Genomic DNA, 19627 nt, shown 5'->3' on the forward strand with positions numbered 1-19627 from the left:
GTGGTGTGTTAAAGTCTCCTACTATTATTGTGTTACTGTCAATTTCTCCTTTTATGTCTGTTAGTGTCTGTCTTAGGTATTGAGGTGCTCCTATGTTGGGTGCATAGATATTTACAATTATTATGTCTTGCTCTTAGATTGATCCCTTGATCATTATGTAGTGTCCTTCTTCATCTCTTGTAATAGTCTTTATTTTAAGGTCTATTTTGTCTGATATGAAGACTGCTACTCCATTTATTTTGCTTCCCATTTGCATGGAATATATTTTTCCATCCTCTCACTTTCAGTCTATATGTGTCTTGAGGTCTGAGGTGGGTTTCCTGTAGATAGCATATATATGGGTCTTGTTTTTGTATCCATTCAGCCAGTCTGTGTCTTTTGGTTGGAGCATTAATCCATTTACATTTATAGTAATTATTGATATATATATATATATATATATATATATATATATATGTTCCTATTGCCATTTTCTAATTGTTTGGAGTTGATTTTGTAGATCTTTTTCTCCTGTTGTATTTCTTGACTATGTAAGTCCGTTTAATAGTTGTTGTAAAGCTGGTTTAGTCATATTGAATTCTCTTAACTTTTGCTTGCCTGAACAGCTTTTTATTTCTCTATCACTTTTGAATGAGATCCTTGCTGGGTACAGAAATCTTGGTTGTAGATTTTTCCCTTTCAGTACTTTAAATATATCCTGCCATTCCCTTCTGGCCTGCAGAGTTTCTGCTGAAAGATCAGCTGTTAAATGTATGGGGTTTCCCTTGTATGTTACTTGGTGCTTTTCCATTGCTGCTTTTAATATTCTTTCTTTGTGTTTAGTCTTTGTTAGTTTGATTAGTATGTGTCTTGGTGTGTTTCTCCTTGGGTTTATCCTGTACGGGACTCTTTGTGCCTCTTGGACTTGATGGACTACTTCCTTTTCCATGTTGGGGAAATTTTCAACTATAATCTCTTCAAAAAATTTCTCATACCCTTTTTTTTCTCTTCTTCTGGGACCCCTATAATTCGAATGTTGGCGTGTTTGATATGGCCCCAGAGGTGTCTGAGACCGTCCTCAGCTCTTTTCATTCTTTTTACTTTATTCTGCTCTTCAGAAGTTATTTCCACCATTTTATCTTCTAGTTCACTGATTCAGTCTTCTGCTTCAGATACTCTGCTATTGATTTCTTCTACAGTATTTTTAATTTCAGCAATTGTGTTGTTTGTCTCTGTATGCTTATTCTTTAATTATTCTAGGTTTTTGTGAATTGATTCTTGCATTTTCTCCATTTTGCTTTCAGGGTTTTTGATCATCTTTACTATCATTTTTCTGAATTCTTTTTCAGGTAATTTTCCTATTTCCTCTTCATTTGCTTGGACTTCTGTGTTTCTAGCTTATTCCTTCATTTGTGTGGTATTTCTCTGCCTTTTTATTTTATTTTATTTAAGTTATTGTGTTTGAGGTCTCTTTTCCCCAGGCTTCGAGGAAAGTTGAATTTTTTCCTTGAAGAAGGTTGAATTCTTTCTTCCTTTTGGTTTCTGTTCTCCAAAGGTTGATCCAATGGTTTGTGTGAGCTTCTTGTGGGGTGAGATTTGTGCTGAGTTTTTGCTTGTTTGTTTTTCCTCTGATGGGCAAGGCTGAGTGAGGTGATCTCTGCTGATGACTGGGTTTGTATTTTTGTTTTGTTTGTTGTTCAGATGAGGCATCCTGCACAGGGTGCTAACTGGTGGTTGAGTCATGCCAGGTCTTGTATTCAAGTGGTTTCCTTTGTGTGAGTTCTCTCTATCTGATGCTCCCTAGGATTAGTTCTCTGGTAGTCTAGGCTGTTGGAGTCAGTGCTCCCACTCCAGAGGCTCAGGGTTTGATCTCTCGCAGTGTGCAGTCAGCTTTGTGCTTCCCTCCCTCCTTCTCTGCAGCCGCCGGGACTGCAGCTGAAAACTTAATTCTGATTATGTCATTCTGTAGCTTAAAATCCTCGACTCTGCCTATGCCTATAGCAGTTAATCATCTACAATTTGGTTTAAAAGTACTTCTTTAATTTGAAGTTTTTCTTTACTTATCCGTATGCCTTTCTTCACTTTTCTAATTTTGTCTCTCTTGAGTCATCCTTGAGTGTGAAAGAGGGCAAACAAGGATGGTTTTGAGGTATTTGAACTTGGGCAGCTGGATGGAAATACTTCTGGAGGGTTAGGTATCTGTGTGTGTGTGTGTGTGTGTGCGCATCTATGTGTAAGAGAGAGAGAGAGAAAAAGAGAGAACGATTGGGAGTTTGGATTTTAGACATGTTAAGTTTGAGATGCTTGTTCAGTATCCAAATGGAAATGTCCAGTGGGAAGTTGGAAGTCTGGAATTATGGGGTAGGTCTTCAGCATTTATAACCATGAGACTTGCTGCTATCTCCAAGGGACTAACTGTAGGCAGAGAAATGAGGTCTATGGTTTGAAATCTGAGACCTTCCAATATTAAGAAGTGAGAGGAATGAGGGAAAGGATGAGGATGAATCAGCTGAGAGACTGAGAAGGAGTGATCAGTCAGATGGAAGGAAAGTAAGATTGAAGTTAAGTGAAGGAAGCCTTTGAAAGAGGGGAGAGGATCCACTGTGTCAAATGCTGCTGCTAAGCTAAGCATGTCGAAGACTGGGAGCTGATGGATTTGGCATCCTGGGGCCAGTAGCGACGTTGATGGGAGCATGTTTGGTGGAGCAGTGGGAATAAAAGCCTTGTGGTGGCGAATGCAAGAGAGACTAGAAACAGGGAGTATAAATGGGCAACGTGACTTAGTCACTCAGTTGTGTCCGACTCTTCTGAGCCCATGGACTGTAGCCTGCCAGGCTCCTCTGTCCATGGGATTTTCCAGACAAGAATACTGGAGTGGGTTGGCATTCCCTTCTCCAGAGGAACCTCCCCAGAGTCCAGGTGATACCTATTATCTCAGGCTAAGTGCTGCTTTTCATTTTGAGAATGTTCTGGTCATATGTGAATTCTAACTATATAAAAGGAAAGTAAGGGAAGATGTTAATTCTAACTATATAGAAGTAAAGTAAGTTATGTTAATTCTAATTATATAGAAATTCTATGTTCAGTTCAGTTCAGTTCAGTTCAGTTGCTCAGTCGTGTCCGACTCTCTGCGACCCCATGAATCGCAGCACGCCAGGCCTCCCTATCCATCACCAACTCCCGGAGTTCACCCAGACTCATGTCCATAAAGTCAGTGATGCCATCCAGCCATCTCATCCTCTGTCGTCCCCTTCTCCTCCTGCCCCCAATCCCTCCCAGCATCAGAGTCTTTTCCAATGAGTCAACTCTTCACATGAGGTGGCCAAAGTACTGGAGTTTCAGCTTTAGCATCATTCCTTCCAAAGAAATCCCAGGACTGATCTCCTTCAGAATGGACTGGTTGGATCTTGCAGTCCAAGGGACTCTCAAGAGTCTTCTCCAACACCACAGTTCAAAAGCATCAGTTCTTTGGTGCTCAGCCTTCTTCACAGTCCAACTCTCACATCCATACATGACCACAGGGAAAACCGTAGCCTTGACTAGATGGACCTTTGTTGGCAAAGTAATGTCTCTGCTTTTGAATATGCTATCTAGGTTGGTCATAACTTTCCTTCCAAGGAGTAAGCATCTTTTAAGCACTCTTGCTGGAAACCATAGCTGGAGGAACTGTAGTCAAGAAAGACTTTTTGTTAAACATAGGAAATGATGCAGAGTATTTGCTGATGAAAGGATCCAGTATGGGAGCCTAAACTGGTGATACAGGCCATGAAGGGGAGAATTTTGAGAACAATGTCTTTGAAAAGGCGGGAAGGATAGACTGTGGTTGGGCCTTGGACAGGAGCTCAGTCCTTTGCAATGGGTGTTCGTTCTATTAAATTACAGGAGGTCAGGTTGTAACGGGAGGGAAGGCAAAATGCAATTTCTCACATTGTATTTTGCTGTTGATTAGTTTGGTTCTCCACATTGTGAGCCTCTTAAGAGAAGTAAGAGTAAATGCTTTGCTTACTTTGTGGCAGACATTTTTATTGTTCTATTTCTACTCTCTAGTACATTGCCTGGCACACAGCAGATATGTGATAAATGTTTAAATGAACAAATGAAGACCCTGTACTAAACATGGGTATGCTTCTCACTTAAATTGGATCATTTCCATCAAATCTTGACAACTAGATTGATTTAATTGTGCATCTCTTGTCTGGGCATATAGATAGCTTGACTGACTGGTAGAGTTGACTGATAGGAATGGCCATGTTTCTACCAAAATCAATGATGTTTCTTAGGAGTAAAATCAGTGACCTTTTGCTGCATTATTTTGCAATGGTCCTGGTTATGGTTTGCATATGAATTTACTATTTACTTCACCTTGAACCTTCTGAGAAGGTTCTCCTCAGTATCCACTTGGCACTTAGACTTTACCATTCACTGTTACTATAATTAATTTACCTATGAATAGGAAGGTCTTTGAGAATGGGAGTTCCACCTTTATTGCTTTTTGTTCTCAGCAATGCTTTGGATCATCTCTAATTAGAGAACCTGTCTTTTTCATCACTCATTTAAAAAGGCTTAGTCCAGGCCCTGGTGCAAAACAGCTGCCAAATAAATATTGAGGGAACGAATGCAGGCCTGACCGATTCTCATCTGTGGTGTGAGCTGTCAGTGCACAGGCCAGGTCTCCTTTCTGTCTGGGGTGCTCATCCCCCAGCTTTCCCTGTTCTGCTTCTAACAGCTCACATCTGAAGTCTCCTCCCAAGGACTATCCTTGAGCCACTGGAACTATGTCATCCAGATGCTCCAAAAGCAAACGCCTGGAATTTAATGCTTTCCCCTTGGTAACCAGTATCCAATGACTGAGGAGCAGGAATATGGGAGCTCTCTTGCTTCAAGGCAGCACAAACTTGCCAGTGCAATTTACAAGCTAGGACTCCCTGTAGGATTAGGCCGAGGCCAGGACTTCACTTGAAATTGCACCCTTGCTTGGCTTTTTATGCTTTCTTATATTGCTTCCCTTGCTCCCTTGTAGGTTTGCCCTTGAGAACACTTCCTTAATAAATCACCTGTGCACTCATGTTTTCCTTAGGATTTGGTTTTTGGGAATTCAAGACCTTTCATGTTTATAAGCAGTTGATGTCAAGGGTAGCAGATCGCGACCACTGTCTCTCTGAGAGTGTTAGGTTCTGCTGTTGCAGATGGTGTCTCCTGATAGTTTGTGGTTTCATCCTCCTGCCAACCAAAACTGCAGGTGACTGCAAACAACATTTGTTATTTCATTTGACTGTCAGCTGAGAAGGCATTTCACAATTTCAGTACATAATAGTCATTGAATTTGGTGAATATATTGTTGAATTACAGATCTTTCTAGCAAAGTCAGAATGTATTTTTGTTGACATTTTGCTCTTTTTGATTACACACATCTCTGTTCTCTTTCCTGAAGCAAGGATAATAAAGAGTTAATTGTAAAATCAATTTTTATATGATTGAGTGCAGCTTTCTTTTGTCTTCCTGTTGTATATAAATATCCATTTCCACATGCAGAGTCATCTATTTATGTTTTTAGTGATTTGCAAAGATCTTTTATCTGTAAAATGGGATTGGAAGTAATGTGTTTTAGGACTGAAAAGCACTTTAGCAACCAGCTGGTGGCCAATGCCTTCATTTTATAAAGGAGAACTTTTGAGACTGGAAGAGGTTAAGTAATTTGTTCAATATCACACAGCTTAGTTAACGGCAGAGTAGGAATAAAACCCAACTCCTGGGCTGCGGGGCTCTCCAGTGCTCCACAAAGCACATATTTCTTATTCATAGAATTGATATGAGGATTAGGGACCACATCTGTGAAAAATAGATTTAGCCTTTGGAAAGAAAGATGCTGGATAGCTTTATGAAAGCTTTAAGAAAACTAATCTCATTTTAACCTTTTCTGTACAGTTGTTAGTTTTGTTCAGTTTTATGTTATTTGCCTCAGGCTCCTTTTGGCCAAGGACTAGATAATACACAATGCTTGATTTGAAAATCAATAGTAAGTATCTGGATTGTGTTAGAAATATGAATTATTTCAGCTGGTTTTGAAGCCTGGGAGCAGTTGCCTTCCTCAAGACAGCCTTCCAGAATGGCAATCATTTGTGTACATGAAGAGTTTTCTATTCCTGCTTTGCATATTGAGAATAAGGACAGTTGGATAGTTGGTTCCAAAGAAAAGTAGAAGCATAAATTAGTTTTTTGTTCAGCCTGGTAATACTTCCAAAGCTTGTTGCAGTATATCTTTAACAAACCATGAATTTTCTCTCCTGCCGAGTCACCGCATCCTACCTGCTTTCAACATAGTCAGGGAACCATTATACTAATCCACCATACCTTCCTATCTCTAGCAAGCACATGTAAGTGATAACTTTGAATATTTATTTTGATGCAAGGTGTATAAATCTTCTCTGTGTCAACTTGTAAAGCCGGGAAATTGTGACTTGCTCAACTTGGTTACTTTAATTGTTTAAGTTTGGTTATTTCAGTCCCAGTGTGCTTTGATATATGAACAAGAATGATGCTTAATTTTTGCAGTATTTGAAGTGATTTGTGTAGATTCATACATGCGGGGAAGATAAAATTCAAGTATCAAAAGGCTAAAGTAACTTTTATATATATTTTAAATTAGGTACGCTTGTATGCAAGACCCGATGCTATCAGAAGAGGATCCGGGGACTATGCGCTCCATATAGCAAAGAGATTAATAGAATTTTATGAAGACTACTTTAACGTGCCCTATTCCTTGCCAAAACTAGGTAAGAATTTTCTTGGTTATTGTGTTGGAAGGACTCCTTGGAAGTGGAATTTCTTATTCATGCATGTATCTGAAACATTCCAAGGGTTTTATTTTTAGAGAAGATGAGAACAGAAAATAGTTTCTTCTGAAGAGGTAAAATAAAATTTAGTGTTGCTCATAGGAATTAAGAAAGGCATTATGGAACTTTAAGCTTCCAAAAGATAACCCAAATAGCTAATTTGTTGAATAAGTACTATGGAGGGATGCTTGCCAACATCTCATTTAATCCTTGTAACTGCTCTGAGGGTAGGTACTGTTAGAATACTTTCCACATAAGGAAATTGAGACTTGGGAGTCTCAGTTCACTCAGACAGCCAATAGAAAAGGATTTGGGATTTCAAGCTAGGTCTTGATGATTCCCAGAACTATTCAATATTTTACACTAAGCAGGCACTCATTGATTGGTTTCTGTTTCCTAATTCTCAGATGTCAGACATGAATTTATTGGTTATCCTTTAGATTATTTTTATTCAGTCAGTCATATTTTGAGTCCACAGTTATAGTAAGTAGAATAAAAGCAAGAGACTCGGAAAATTGCAATGATGGAGATTGTATTCACATGTCTTTCTTTTACAAAGAAAGTTCAATAATTATTTGTTATATGAATAAATGAATGAATTTTGTTTTCCTAATTTGAATGAAACTGCTACTTTTGCAGGGGGTGAGCTATGATGTTCCAGGAAGTTAGAAAGGGTGTATATGTGTGTGTATCTATCTATCTATCTATCTATCTATCTATCTACCTATCTATCTCAGTTCAGTTCAGTTCAGTCGCTCAGTCGTGTTTGACTCTTTGTGACCCCATGAATCGCAGCACACCAGGCCTCCCTGTCCATCACATATATATCTCCTATATCCATTAGAAATGCTGAAGTTATTTTTGCTTCTCAGAAAACATGTTTTGAAATATTACATCGTCACAGTTTGTTGTGCCTCAACCCTTCTTCCCCATCCATTATCCTTCTCAGGAACATTGTTAATGAACGTCTACATAAGAGTTATCACTTACTGACAAAAGTAAAGTACTTACCTGATCAAAAGTATTAACATTTGAACCACAAGTTCTTCTCTCTCTCTGGAGATAGGCCTATTTCACTAAAGTAACTGCCTGCTGTGTAGATTTAGTGGTCTTACCATCAGCGATTCAGAAAATAGAATAATTGATGTTGTTGTCAATGGGTACAGCAAACAGTTTTAATGAGTGATGGTACAAAATTCTGAGGTCTTTTGAAACATGTAACCTTGAATCTCTAAGCTTTTCTTTCAAATTTCTAAACAAATTTTTATTTCAAATAAGATCTGTGTTTTGTTTTGCTCTGCCTTCTTTACTCCCTCGTCAATATCAATTTCCCTGTCAGGATCTGTTGTACTGACATCTCCCTGGTAGGCACCCAAGGCAGAAAGGAAGACCTGACCCCATTTGCATGGGGCGACACTGTTCTTCTCCTCCAAGTAAAGCAGGCTGGGGACGTCCCAGCCTGACCCTGATGTAAAATTCACCAGTGCTTGTGCTGCACATCAGCAAGGGAGATAAAATGTGGATCTTTGTCCCCTTCAGACCGGTAATTAGTAGAGGAGCTCAATTTATAACCTCGGGGGGTTCCCCATAACTGTCTGCTTGCAGCAGGAAGCATTCTGTTCCTCTCTTTCACTCACAATTGGACCATGTGGGCTTTCATCCATAGAAAAGAGCTGTGTTTGCTGTTACTATTACTTGGTAAGTTGCCTTATGGCATATATAATTGAATGATTTGACTTACCCCAGCACACTCCTTTTTATGTATCTAGTGGAATTTCCACAGCCCCTGCAGTTTGAACATTTTCTCTGAAAGCTCTACTTTTTTTTTTTAATATACCTGTGGATATTTAGAGCCACATGTTAACAGATTTGTAAGTATGCTTTCCAAATACTCCCTACATAAAAATTCCGAAGCACAGAAGCATTTGGACAAATCCTTACTTTTTATCCCCTCTGAAGAAGGAAATGACAGCCCATTCTAGTCCTCTTGTCTGGAGAATTCCGTGGGCAAAGGAGCCTGGCAGGCTACAGTGCATAGGGTCGTACAGAGTCAGACAGCACTGAGGCCACTCAGCAGCAGCAGCGTAGCATATCAAATGAAGATAAGGGCCAATAAAGATAAGCCAGGGCTTCCCTGGCAGTCTAGTGGTTGGGAGTCCACTTTGCAATGCAGGGGATATGGGTTTGATCCCTGGTCTAGGATGATCCCACATGCTACGGGGCACCTAAGCCATGTACCACAGCTACTGAGCCTGCCCTCCAGCGCCCTCTAGCCACGACTACTGAGATGAGAAGCCGAAGTTCCTGAAGCCCACGTGCCCTAGAGCTGGTGTGCCACAGCAAGAGACGCCACCGCAATGAGAAGCCTGTGCACCCACCTGGAGAGTAGACCCCGCTCGCCACAACTAAAGAAAACCTGCACACGGCAACAAAGACCCAGCCCAGCCAAAACTAGACAAATAAAAAACAGAGATGGAGTGTAGGGGTAGGAAGTGTGGGGAGCAGATGGCGCATGGAGAAAAGGCTGAAGTTTTTAAATAGGGGGATATTGAAAGCCTTATTGGGAAGCTGACTTTGGAGCAGAGAACTTAAGGGAGTAAAGGGGTAAGCCAAGGGGATATCATGGAGCAAGGACTCTAGCCAGAAGGAACACAGTGCCCAGATTTTGAGATGGGGGCTTTCATGTATTTGAGGAATAGCAAAAAGGCAAGTATGATTGGAGGAGAGTGATTTAATGGGTTGAGAAATAGCAGATGAGGTCAGGGAGTGATGAGTGTGTGACAAATGTAGGGCCAGCAGGCTGTGGTAAGGATTTTAGTTGTTTTTTTTTTTTTAATAAGACGGAGATTTATTGTTCAGTTTTGAGCAGAAGTATTACATTATCTGGTTTCTGTTATAAAAGTGTATTCACGAGGTTGAACACACTGTAGGGCAATGGTCCTTCACCAAGGGTGATTTTGTACCTCAGAGGCACTTGCTAACATCTGAAGATGTTTTTGTTTCTCATAACTCAAGAGGGACTGCTGGAGTGTACTACCGGCATTTAGTGGGTAGAGACGAGCGGTGCTGCTAAGTGTCCCACAGTGCGCGTGACAGTCTCCCTCTACCAAGAGCTGTTATGATGGCTGAGATGGAAAGACCTGGGAGAAAGGACAGAGACACGAAAACCAGCCAAGAGGCTATGGCAAAATGCAGGCACAGTTTGATAGTTGCTTGGACTGGGATCTTAAGAGTGAGATAGTCAGAAGTGGTCCAATCCTAGGCATATCTTGGAAGTAGAGACAGCGATGAGCCAGACGTGAGATCTGAGGGAAAGAGAGGTACTGTGAGTGATTCCAAGATTTTGTGCCTTATAACTAGAAGGATGGAATTGTCATTTACTGAGAAAGGAGTGCGGAAAGAGATCATTTTAAACATTTAAGTGGCAGCTTGATGTTTCTAGGAAATTCAAGTAGACAGTTGAATTTATGAATATGGAAATTGATTGAGGAATCCAGCTAGAGACACACGTTTGTCAGTGTGTTATGATGGATAAAACTTTGAGGCTGGATGGGATCACCAAAGTTGTGAGAGCAGGTAGAAAGAGAATAGGAGCAAGGAATGACTGACCTGATGTTTAGAGGTTAGATTTGGAGCTAGAGAAGGGCCATGGGGAGGAAGCCACTGATTGAGACCCTAAAGAAGCAGATATATGAGATATTTCCAGGCATCTAGTGAAGACAGATGAGGACTGAGAATTGATCATACACTGAGGCTACCATGTGAAAGTAACTAGTGACCTTGGCAGGAGTGGTTTTAGGTCAGAGGCCTGATGGGTGTGTTCAAGAGCAAATAGGGGTACACTGGGGAGAGGATGCAGAAACTAGAGAAAGTGAGTGCAGACCACAGACCAGCATTTCTGAAAATTCCCCATGGGAGAGTTCTAATGGACAAGGAGAAATATTTGTGTTTTAAAAATGCTCACCTCTTGATAAGCACTGTTTCTGTGAACAGATCACTTCCTCACCTCTTATGTTGTTCCTGTCCCAAGCTACATCAAGGGGGATGGGAACTTTCCTCTTTCTTTGATTTGCATTAGAAAACCTGGAGAGGAAACACATGGATAAGAACACTCTCCACCAGCTCACCTGACTCTACTGAAGGTTTGCAGAGATGTGTGCAATTGTGAATGTCATGGTGTTAGACATTGCAAAATCCCAAAACAAACCTTTAAAACCTAATACTGAATCCTTCTTTTCTTAAAAATATCACTTCGCTCTTCTGTCATAAACTCAGCAATGTCTTCTCTCTTCCCAAAATCTTGTTCATTTCTAATGCTGAACAGTTTACATTTCTCTGCCACTGCATCATCTCGTATTAGCTCATCTCTAAGGATTTAAGTTTCACTACAAGTAGTTTCTCAGAGTAGTTCCCTAAAAGAAATTCTGATGCTTGCTGTTAGAACAAGATTGATTCTCCTTGTTGCATAACAATATTCCTGTAACATTTTAAAGCCCAAATAGGCAGCCAGTGTGTGCTGTGTAAGAGTTTGTTTTTAAATCTATTAGATAATTGAAACTATATTAGGCTTCCCGGCTGGCTCAGACAGTAAAGAATCTGCCTGTATTGCAGGAGACTCGGGTTCAATCCCTCGTCCCGAAAGATCCCTTGAAGAAGGAAATGGCTACCTGCTCCAGTGTCCTTGCCTGGAGAATATTCTTATTCACGGAGAATACCATGGACAGAGGAGCTTGGTATACTAGTCTAAGGAAACTTATACTGATACTATAGTATTTGTATAAAGTTTGTAGAGATTTTCTCTTCATTACTGCTAAGTTGCAATGTAAGGTGTAGAGTCTACTTGATATAGTAAAGCAAGCCTTTCTATAGGTCTATGCCCTATTTTCTCGAGAACTCTCTGAGGCATGGAGGTTTACTTTAAAAGATGGTTGTTATAGACATATAAAGAATTAACTTATCTTTCCTCCTATCTTCAAAACAATTGAATATAACTACAAAAGCAAATGGGCTTGTGTTTATTAAGTGTGGGCCATTCTTAAAGGCTTTGCATCTTTTAACCTGTTTAATCTTTACTACATACTTTTGAGGCTTTTTCTCATTTTCCAGGTGACAAAATTTAGGCACTAAGTTACTATGTTTTTGAATCACACAGCAGGAAATAGTGGATTTGTAACCCAAAACCATGTTTTTAAATTCCAGAATCTTAAGAATCTGGTGAAACAGATTCCAGAAATTTTGAGAATTCAGAAATTAAAATCTAAATCACCTTAATAAACTAAGTAATTTGATTGCTAGAGGAATAGTGGAATAGCTATTTTTGTCAATTTCATGTTCATGTTAAAAAGTGATATGTGGTTCTTATAGAAAACTTGTTTAAAAAAGAGGCGTGACTTACAGTTTCATTACTAGAAGATGTGTATTTTAAAAGTTTTTTTCATGATGGACTCTTTAAAAGTCAATTAGATGGCAGATAAAGTGACTCAGACTTCTACTGGAATATTTTGTTATTCATCCTATTAAATTTCCATTAATTATGGAAGTAGTTTTCAGTTTTATTTGCTGTTACTGTATAGTTTGTAAATCAGTACATTCTATAAAGGAGTTTGCTCGATTATTTCTTTTAAAGACAACATGCTTTTATGAAGAATATATTACTTTCCTGGCACACTGCTATACTTGTAGAGGAAGCATAGTTATTTTGTAAGAAGAATTTCTGGCTTCAGGGAGGTTGTGATTTTATTAAGGAGAGAATATGATATTTATAGGAATGAATGGATTAGAGACTCACACTATATGGAATATAATTAAGCTCCAAAATTTTGTAGGGCAAAAATGTAGAACCATGTGGTCAAGGCTTTGGGATCATTGGAATGCTGTAGGCATGGAATGCACATAAAAAGAAGCTTTATCTTTACTTGAGTCCTGAAAAAAGAAACAACTTTAGTCGGAGGTGGAGAAGAAAGGGGAGAAGTCATTTTGAGAACTGCGTGGTAGGGAAAGCTAAGTCTGTTTTCCTATAAAGGAATAGAGAAGCTATGGGATAACTTGCATTACTGAACTTCATGAATAAGAAAGGTTAGTTTTAATGATTGAGTTTTGTTTAAGCTATAACAGATACATCCATTTCTTTATTGTGGTGTTGATGATGGAGGTGGTGGTGATGGTGATGAGGATCAGGATTTGCTATTTGTGAATAGTAAAACTGGAGTTTTTTCCTTCATAAAATATTTGTGTTGACTGCTATAGATTTCACTCTCTGTGATTATATATCTTTTTTCTTTAAGTAGTGGGTACATTTGAGATGATAATCATTTAATACTATTCTCATTTTAATTATATCAATACATCTCATAGTTATCATTAGAGATGTAATTTTTAAAATTATGACTTTTCTTACCTTCTTTTTGATTAGGTAAATATTGAATAGTGTATATATGTTTCATTGATAGCCTCAAGTAATACTACTTTTTAAAATAAAATCTCTAGAAGCTCTTTTTTGTTTATATTTATTTTTAATTGGAGGATAGTTGCCTTATAATGTTGTGTTGGTTTCTGCTGTACAGCAGTGTGAATCAGCTGTAAGTATACGCATATTCCCTCCTTCTTGAGCCTCCCTCCCTCCCACCCTGCACCCCACCCCCTCACCCCCTCCCGTATCCCGCCTCCAATCCCGCCCCTCTAAGTCATCACAAAACACCCAGGTGAGCTCTCTGTGTTGTCCAGTAACTTCCCACTAGCTATCTATTCTGCACATGGTCTTTATATTGTCTGCTGTAATTATGTATAATGTCTGTTCACTCCCAAAGTGTTTTCTTCAATCAGAATTCCTAAAAATATTTGAATATACACTGGAGCTATTTAATGATATGGTTTCTTGATGGGAACTAACATAAAGGTCTCTCTGTGGGTTAACATTACTAGTGCATTTTTTAGGGAATCAGATGAAGCAGTTCTTTGCCTTCTAGTTTACTAAGTCCTATAGAGAAGTAAGTTTCTTCAAATGACTATCCTTTTCCTTCCTCTTAGGAATCAAATAAATATGCTCTCCCATTTATGAAGGTAATTTATTTCTGAGAAACCCTTCACGTGGTGATTTTCTCATCAACCCAAAGAGCAGTTATCATGCCTTTTATTGGAAAATATTTTTTATATGTTGCTAACCTTCATTCTGACAACCATTTGTGCTGAAACAACACCAAACCCTATTAAAATGGACACAGTTACTTCAATATTTAACAATTATTTTAACACAGTTTAACAAGGCATTTTCTCCTTCATTAATTATTCTATAATATGGCCATTTAGCTGTTCTTGTAAAGCTGTTTTGCAGCTATTACGTGCTGTACACTTCTAAGATTGTACTAGCAAGCAAACCACATATACGATGCTCAGTGTTTATGATATTCAATTACTAATGCAAAATAGAAATAAACAAATCAATGAAAACAATGCATTTTAGTGGGAATGATGCATGAGATTGTTACTGCTGTAAACTAGCAAACTACAAGTATGCCAGATGGAGTGCAACACAAACCAGCTATAGAACTGAATTAACTAATTAATTTGACAAGCATTTATTGAGTAGTTACTATGTGTATTGTACTCAGCAATGGATTTTAAATGGCCTCTTCTGCTAGAAGCTTCCAGTCTAGTGGAAGAGAAGTTTATCATTATTTAGCTAGTTTGCAATATTGTGACATGTTCAATTTGTTTACCACCCACCTCCCTCCTTCTCTAGTTTTAAAAATTTCAGAGCTTCACAAATTTGGATTTACTCCTAAGTATAAATTTCCACTAATTTAATTAGGGTTGTTGTGAAAGATTTTTTATCCTGAAAACAAATGCAAGTTTTGAAAGTGTTTAACTTAATCAGAACTTAGTTATAGAGGCCTCTGAAGCATTATTTTACATATTACAGCAGAGGTAGTTGGCCCTTTCAGTTATGCTTTTAAACTAGGAAATAACTTTGGATCTTCTTTGGTGTGTCAGGGCCCTCTCTAGTTGCCGTAAGCAAGGGCTGTTCTTTAGATTTAAGGTTTAGTTGCTCAGTCGTGTCCGACTCTTGTGACCCCATGGCTACAGCCCGCCAGGCTCCCCTGTCCATGGGATTCTCCAGGCAAGAACACTAGAGTGGGCTGCCATTTCCGTCTCCATCATTGGGATGTCAGGGCTTCTCTTGCTGCAGAGTGCAGACTCTAAGCATGCAGTCTTCAATAATTGGGGTGCACAGGCTTAGTTGTCTCATGGTATGTGAGGTCTTCCTGGACCAGGGATCAAACCTGTATCTCTTGCATTGCAAGGTGGATTCTTAACCACTGGACCACCAGAGAGGTCCCAGGAAATAACTTCTTTCAGCATTTTCTTGTGTTGTTCATCACTGCACCAGCCTTGTGCCGTATGGTCTGCTTTCTTTCCTGGTAATGTGGGTGTGTTGGTCCAGTCATGGGCGCCTTCTCCTTTGGTGCACCTGGCCCCATTCTCTCTCATTCGCTCAAGGACATCCCTTCAGCTGTTCTCTCTTCTCCTTCCTATATCCTCAGTTCTCCCGCTTTATTGGGTCTTTCCTCATCAGCATTAAAAACATGATTCTCTTTCTCTCAACCTAACCACACACATCCATACTCACTGCAGCTGCTACGCCATTTCTCTCCATTATTTCACAGCTAAATTGCTTGAAAGAGTTGTCCGTCTGTACTGACTCCAATCTCTTGCTTTTTCTTGTCTCTTGAGTGCACTCTGAATCAGGCTTTTGCCCCCAACACTGTATTAAAACTGCTCTTCTGAAGTTCAATAATGCTTCCACATTGCCAAATCCAGTGGGCAATTCTCAGTCTTCATCTTGAGCTGTCAACAGTATCGACACAGTTGCTCTCTCCAAATCCTTGAAACACATTTTTCATTTGTCTTTCAAGGCAATGCATTTTCCTGTTTGAGGGGTTTGTTTGTTCTCACCGGACATTCTTTGAAAGTCTAATTTTTTCTCCTCTTCCCCTCTCTAGCTGCTCAATACTGGAGTGCCCAGGACTCCGGTTTTGCTTCTCTTCTCTTTGATACCTGCCTTGGTGGTGACTTCATCCAGCCTCTTGGCTTAAATGCCATCTGCTGATACTGGATTCCCAAATTTATATTTCCAGCCTGGTTCTTGCTCCTCAACTCCAAACTTGTACCTCCTACTGGCTGTTTGATATCTACATTTGGATGTCTAATGAATATCTTAAATTAACATGCTCAAATTTATCTTCAATTCCTAAACCACAATCTTCTTCCCTTCATAATCTTCCCCATTTCGGTAAAGGAGAGCTTCATCCCTTCAAAAGTTGTTCAGATAAAAAAAAAAAATCCTTGGATTTAGTGTCTTTTTCTTGCATGTTACACATCTAAGCCATCAATAAACTCTTTTGACCCCACAATCTAAATGTGTTTGGAGTCTGATCACTTCTTCACATTTCCATAGCTACTGTTCTCATTCTTGCCTAGCTCAACAGTTCAACCTCATTGAACTTTAAAGTTAAAGTGGTCTGAGAAAATGAGATGCTTGAATTTACCCAGTTTTGGGGAAGGATATTGAACTTACCTGGTGATGTTTCACTCCTGCTCAAACATTCCAATGGATTCCCGTTAAAATATCATATATTAACACATTTGTGAAGTGTAGAAAAATGGTATAGATGAACCTAGTTCCACCGCAGAGATGGAGCTGTAGATGGAACTATAGAGATGCTGATGTAGAGAATAGGCACGTGGACACATGGGGGAAGGGGAGGGTTGGGATGAATGGGGACATTAGATTTGACATAAATATACCACCATGTGTGAAATAGGTAGCTAGTGGGTACCTGTGGTATATCATAGGGAGCCCAGCTTGGTACTCTGTGGTTACCTAGTGGGGTGGGAGGCCCAAGAGGGAGGGGATACATGTATACATACACTGATTCACCTCATTGTACAACAGAAACTAACAAAACATTGTAAAGCAATTATGTGGTGGTTTAGTCACTAAGTCGTGTCCAACTCTTGCGACCCCATGGACTGTAGCCTGCCAGGTTCCTCTGTCTGTGGGATTCTCCAGGCAAGAATCAATTATACTCCAATTAAAAAAAAAAAGGTATCTTAAAAAATAGTAAAGTAATAGAATCCAGAATTCTCCCTTTGGCCTGCAAGACCCTTGAGGATCTGGCCTCTCCAACTTTATCGCCTGCTTCTCTCTTGCTCAGTCTCTCTGTCTCAGCTGCAGCGCCATCCTTGTTTTTTCTCCAACATACCAAGTGTGCTCTAGTCTTGGGTATTCACAGTCATTCTTCCATCAGCCCAGAACAGATATGTACATGGCTGAAATATCACCATTTCCAGTGAGGTCTTCTTTGATCCTGCTGCTAAATCACAGCCTTGCTGATCACTCCCCACGTCTTTTTGCTGGCTTACTTTTCTCCATAGCACTTATAATTACTTCCCCAACATGTGTTTTATTTGTGTTTTCTTTTATTATTTGTCTCTAAGCTACCTCTCCTCCTCTGCCACATGTTAATGTTCTGTGAGGATAGACATTTTGGTCTCTTTGTCTGCTGCTCTGTCCTCTCTGCCTAGAACAGTGGTTGACCCAAGGTAAATGATCAATAAACAATTGTTGAATGAGCGAGTAATCTCCAACTTCTTCCTCTGTAAACTGTCTTTACCACATTAGAAAGCAAAAAGAGGCAACTCTTTGACTACTTTGTGAATGAACAAAATATGTTTTTTTTAAAATAAAGAAATAGTGATGATGTGGTCTCCGCAGGCAGCTCAATGATAAAGAATCTACCTCCCAATACAGAGATGTGGGTTCGACCTCTGAGCTGGGAAGATCCTCTGGAGAAGAAAATGGCAACCCACTCCAGTATTCTTGCTTACAAAGTCCTGTGGACAGGGGAGCCTAGCAGGCTTTAGTCCATGGAGTTGCAAACGAGTCAGACATGACTTAGTGACCAAACAACAACAACAACAGTTAAACTACCAAGGAACTCTTTTTTTATTTGTTTGTTTTTTGGCAAATATGGATGAAAGAGGTGAAAGATGAATTAGTTGTAGTTGAGCCACTGTCTCATTAGGGTTTATGTATTGGAAATTGTTGGTGAAAAATGGGTGAGCTGATAACTAGAAGTATTGAGTTTTTGGATCATTATCTTGGCAGTTCTAGACTGAGGCTGTTAAGAGGCTATACTTTGCAGCTGGGATGATTTTGCAACCTGAAAATGAAATAAGCATGGCTGTCTATTGACTCGTTTTCTCCTTGTTCTTTGAAATGAAAACAACATTGTTTCATGTATTTGATGACATTTGTGAATATCTATTGTATACTAGACACTGTTCTGTTAGATACTGAAGAATATACAGGTCATCACAGAGACAGCAATCCCCATCCTCATTGGGCTTATATTTTAATAGGGGAGAGAAACAAATAAATAATAAACTATATAATGTTAGAATTAATAACTACTTAAGAGACTGTAGTGTAGAGAAGTAAGTGTTGGAAATGTTGGCTGGGGAAGGGTTGCAGTTTTAAACAGAGTGGATGGTCAGGGAATGCCTTGCTGAAATGGTGACACTTGATTCAAAATCCTAAAGAGTGTGCAAACTCTAAGGAAGAGGTGATCTGACTTGTTGAAGAACCAGTGTGCCTGATGCAGAGTGAGTGAGACTGTCAGGGGAGATGAAGTCTGAGAGCTAGCTGGGCCGAGTGGTGAAGTCCTGTTGGTTAGCCATTGAACGACATGCACTTTTATTTTGAGCAAAGGCATTTCTTTAGAGGCTCAGTCTACCATAACAGACTACCGTCAAACTGGGTGGCTTATACAACAGAAATTTATTTTCTCTTAGTTCTGCAGGCTGAAAATCTGAGATCAGGGTGCCAGTATGGTTGAGTTTTGGCGAGAGCTGTCTTCCTGGTTTTCAGGCGCTCACCTGCTTTCTGTGTCTTCACATGGCACGAGTGTGTGCTGAGTCGCTTCAGTCGTGCCCGACTCTTTGCGACCCTATGGACCGTAGCCCACCAGGCTCCTCTGTCCATGGGATTCTCCAGGCAAGGATACTGGAGTGGGTTGCCATTTCCTTCTCCAGGGGATCTTCCTGACCCAGGGATTGAATCCACATCTCCTGCAACCCCTGCATTGCAGGTGGATTCTTTACTGCTGAGCCACTGGATGAGTCCTTTCATTTGGCAGAGAGAGACAAAGCAAGCTCTGGTGATTATTCTGATGAGAGTACTAATCCCATCATGAGGACCCATTCTTTTAACCTTCTAAGCCTGATGATCTTCCTCCAGAAGGCCCCATCTCCAAATACCATCACATAGGGAGTTAGGGCTTCAGTGTCTGACTTTTGGCGGATATAATTCAGTCCATAGCAGACACGATCTGCCATAACTTACATTTTAAGGGCTCACATGGCTGTCTCGTAAGGAATAGATAGGTGGGAGGAGGGGAGCCACGCACAAAGCAGAGAGAAGCAATTACATTAATCCAAGAAATAATACTATATTAAACCAGAATCATAGAAGTGAAGGTGGTGAGATTTGGGCAGATTCTGAGTATTTTGAAGGAAGGAGCGACAGAGTTTACTACTTTATGATAGACCTTCAAGTAAAGCTTTGATGTCAGTTCCTCCCAACTACAGTTTAGAAAATTATGACAAGGTTGAAAAACTATGAGCTTTCTCTCATCCCAGACAACCCCAAAGTGGCTTACTTTTTCTGTGTATCCACAATGAAAAGGCACAGTCTTTTTGTGGCTCCTTCACTTTTCTTGCTCATTTGCAATTAAATAGCAAGATAAATGTTAGTA

The 19627-nt window shown here is 39.8% G+C and overlaps 1 protein-coding gene across 5 annotated transcripts in view; it reads left to right on the forward strand.

Annotated features, from left to right (window-relative positions):
• The window catches only part of TRHDE (thyrotropin releasing hormone degrading enzyme), a 454936-nt gene that overhangs the window by 140772 nt on the left and 294537 nt on the right, over positions 1 to 19627 (forward strand). For all 5 annotated transcript variants that reach the window (XM_086398684.1, XM_086398686.1, XM_086398685.1 and 2 more), the window contains exon 3: positions 6626 to 6752. In XM_086398684.1, coding sequence (XP_086254810.1) covers positions 6626 to 6752 — 127 coding nt within the window. The remainder of the gene's footprint in view (positions 1 to 6625; positions 6753 to 19627) is intronic.

The sequence above is a fragment of the Bos grunniens genome, chromosome 5 (genome assembly GCF_055505025.1).
Source record: "Bos grunniens cultivar Pamir isolate PY7600 chromosome 5, Bosgru_T2T1.0, whole genome shotgun sequence".
NCBI classification, from domain to species: domain Eukaryota; kingdom Metazoa; phylum Chordata; class Mammalia; order Artiodactyla; family Bovidae; genus Bos; species Bos grunniens.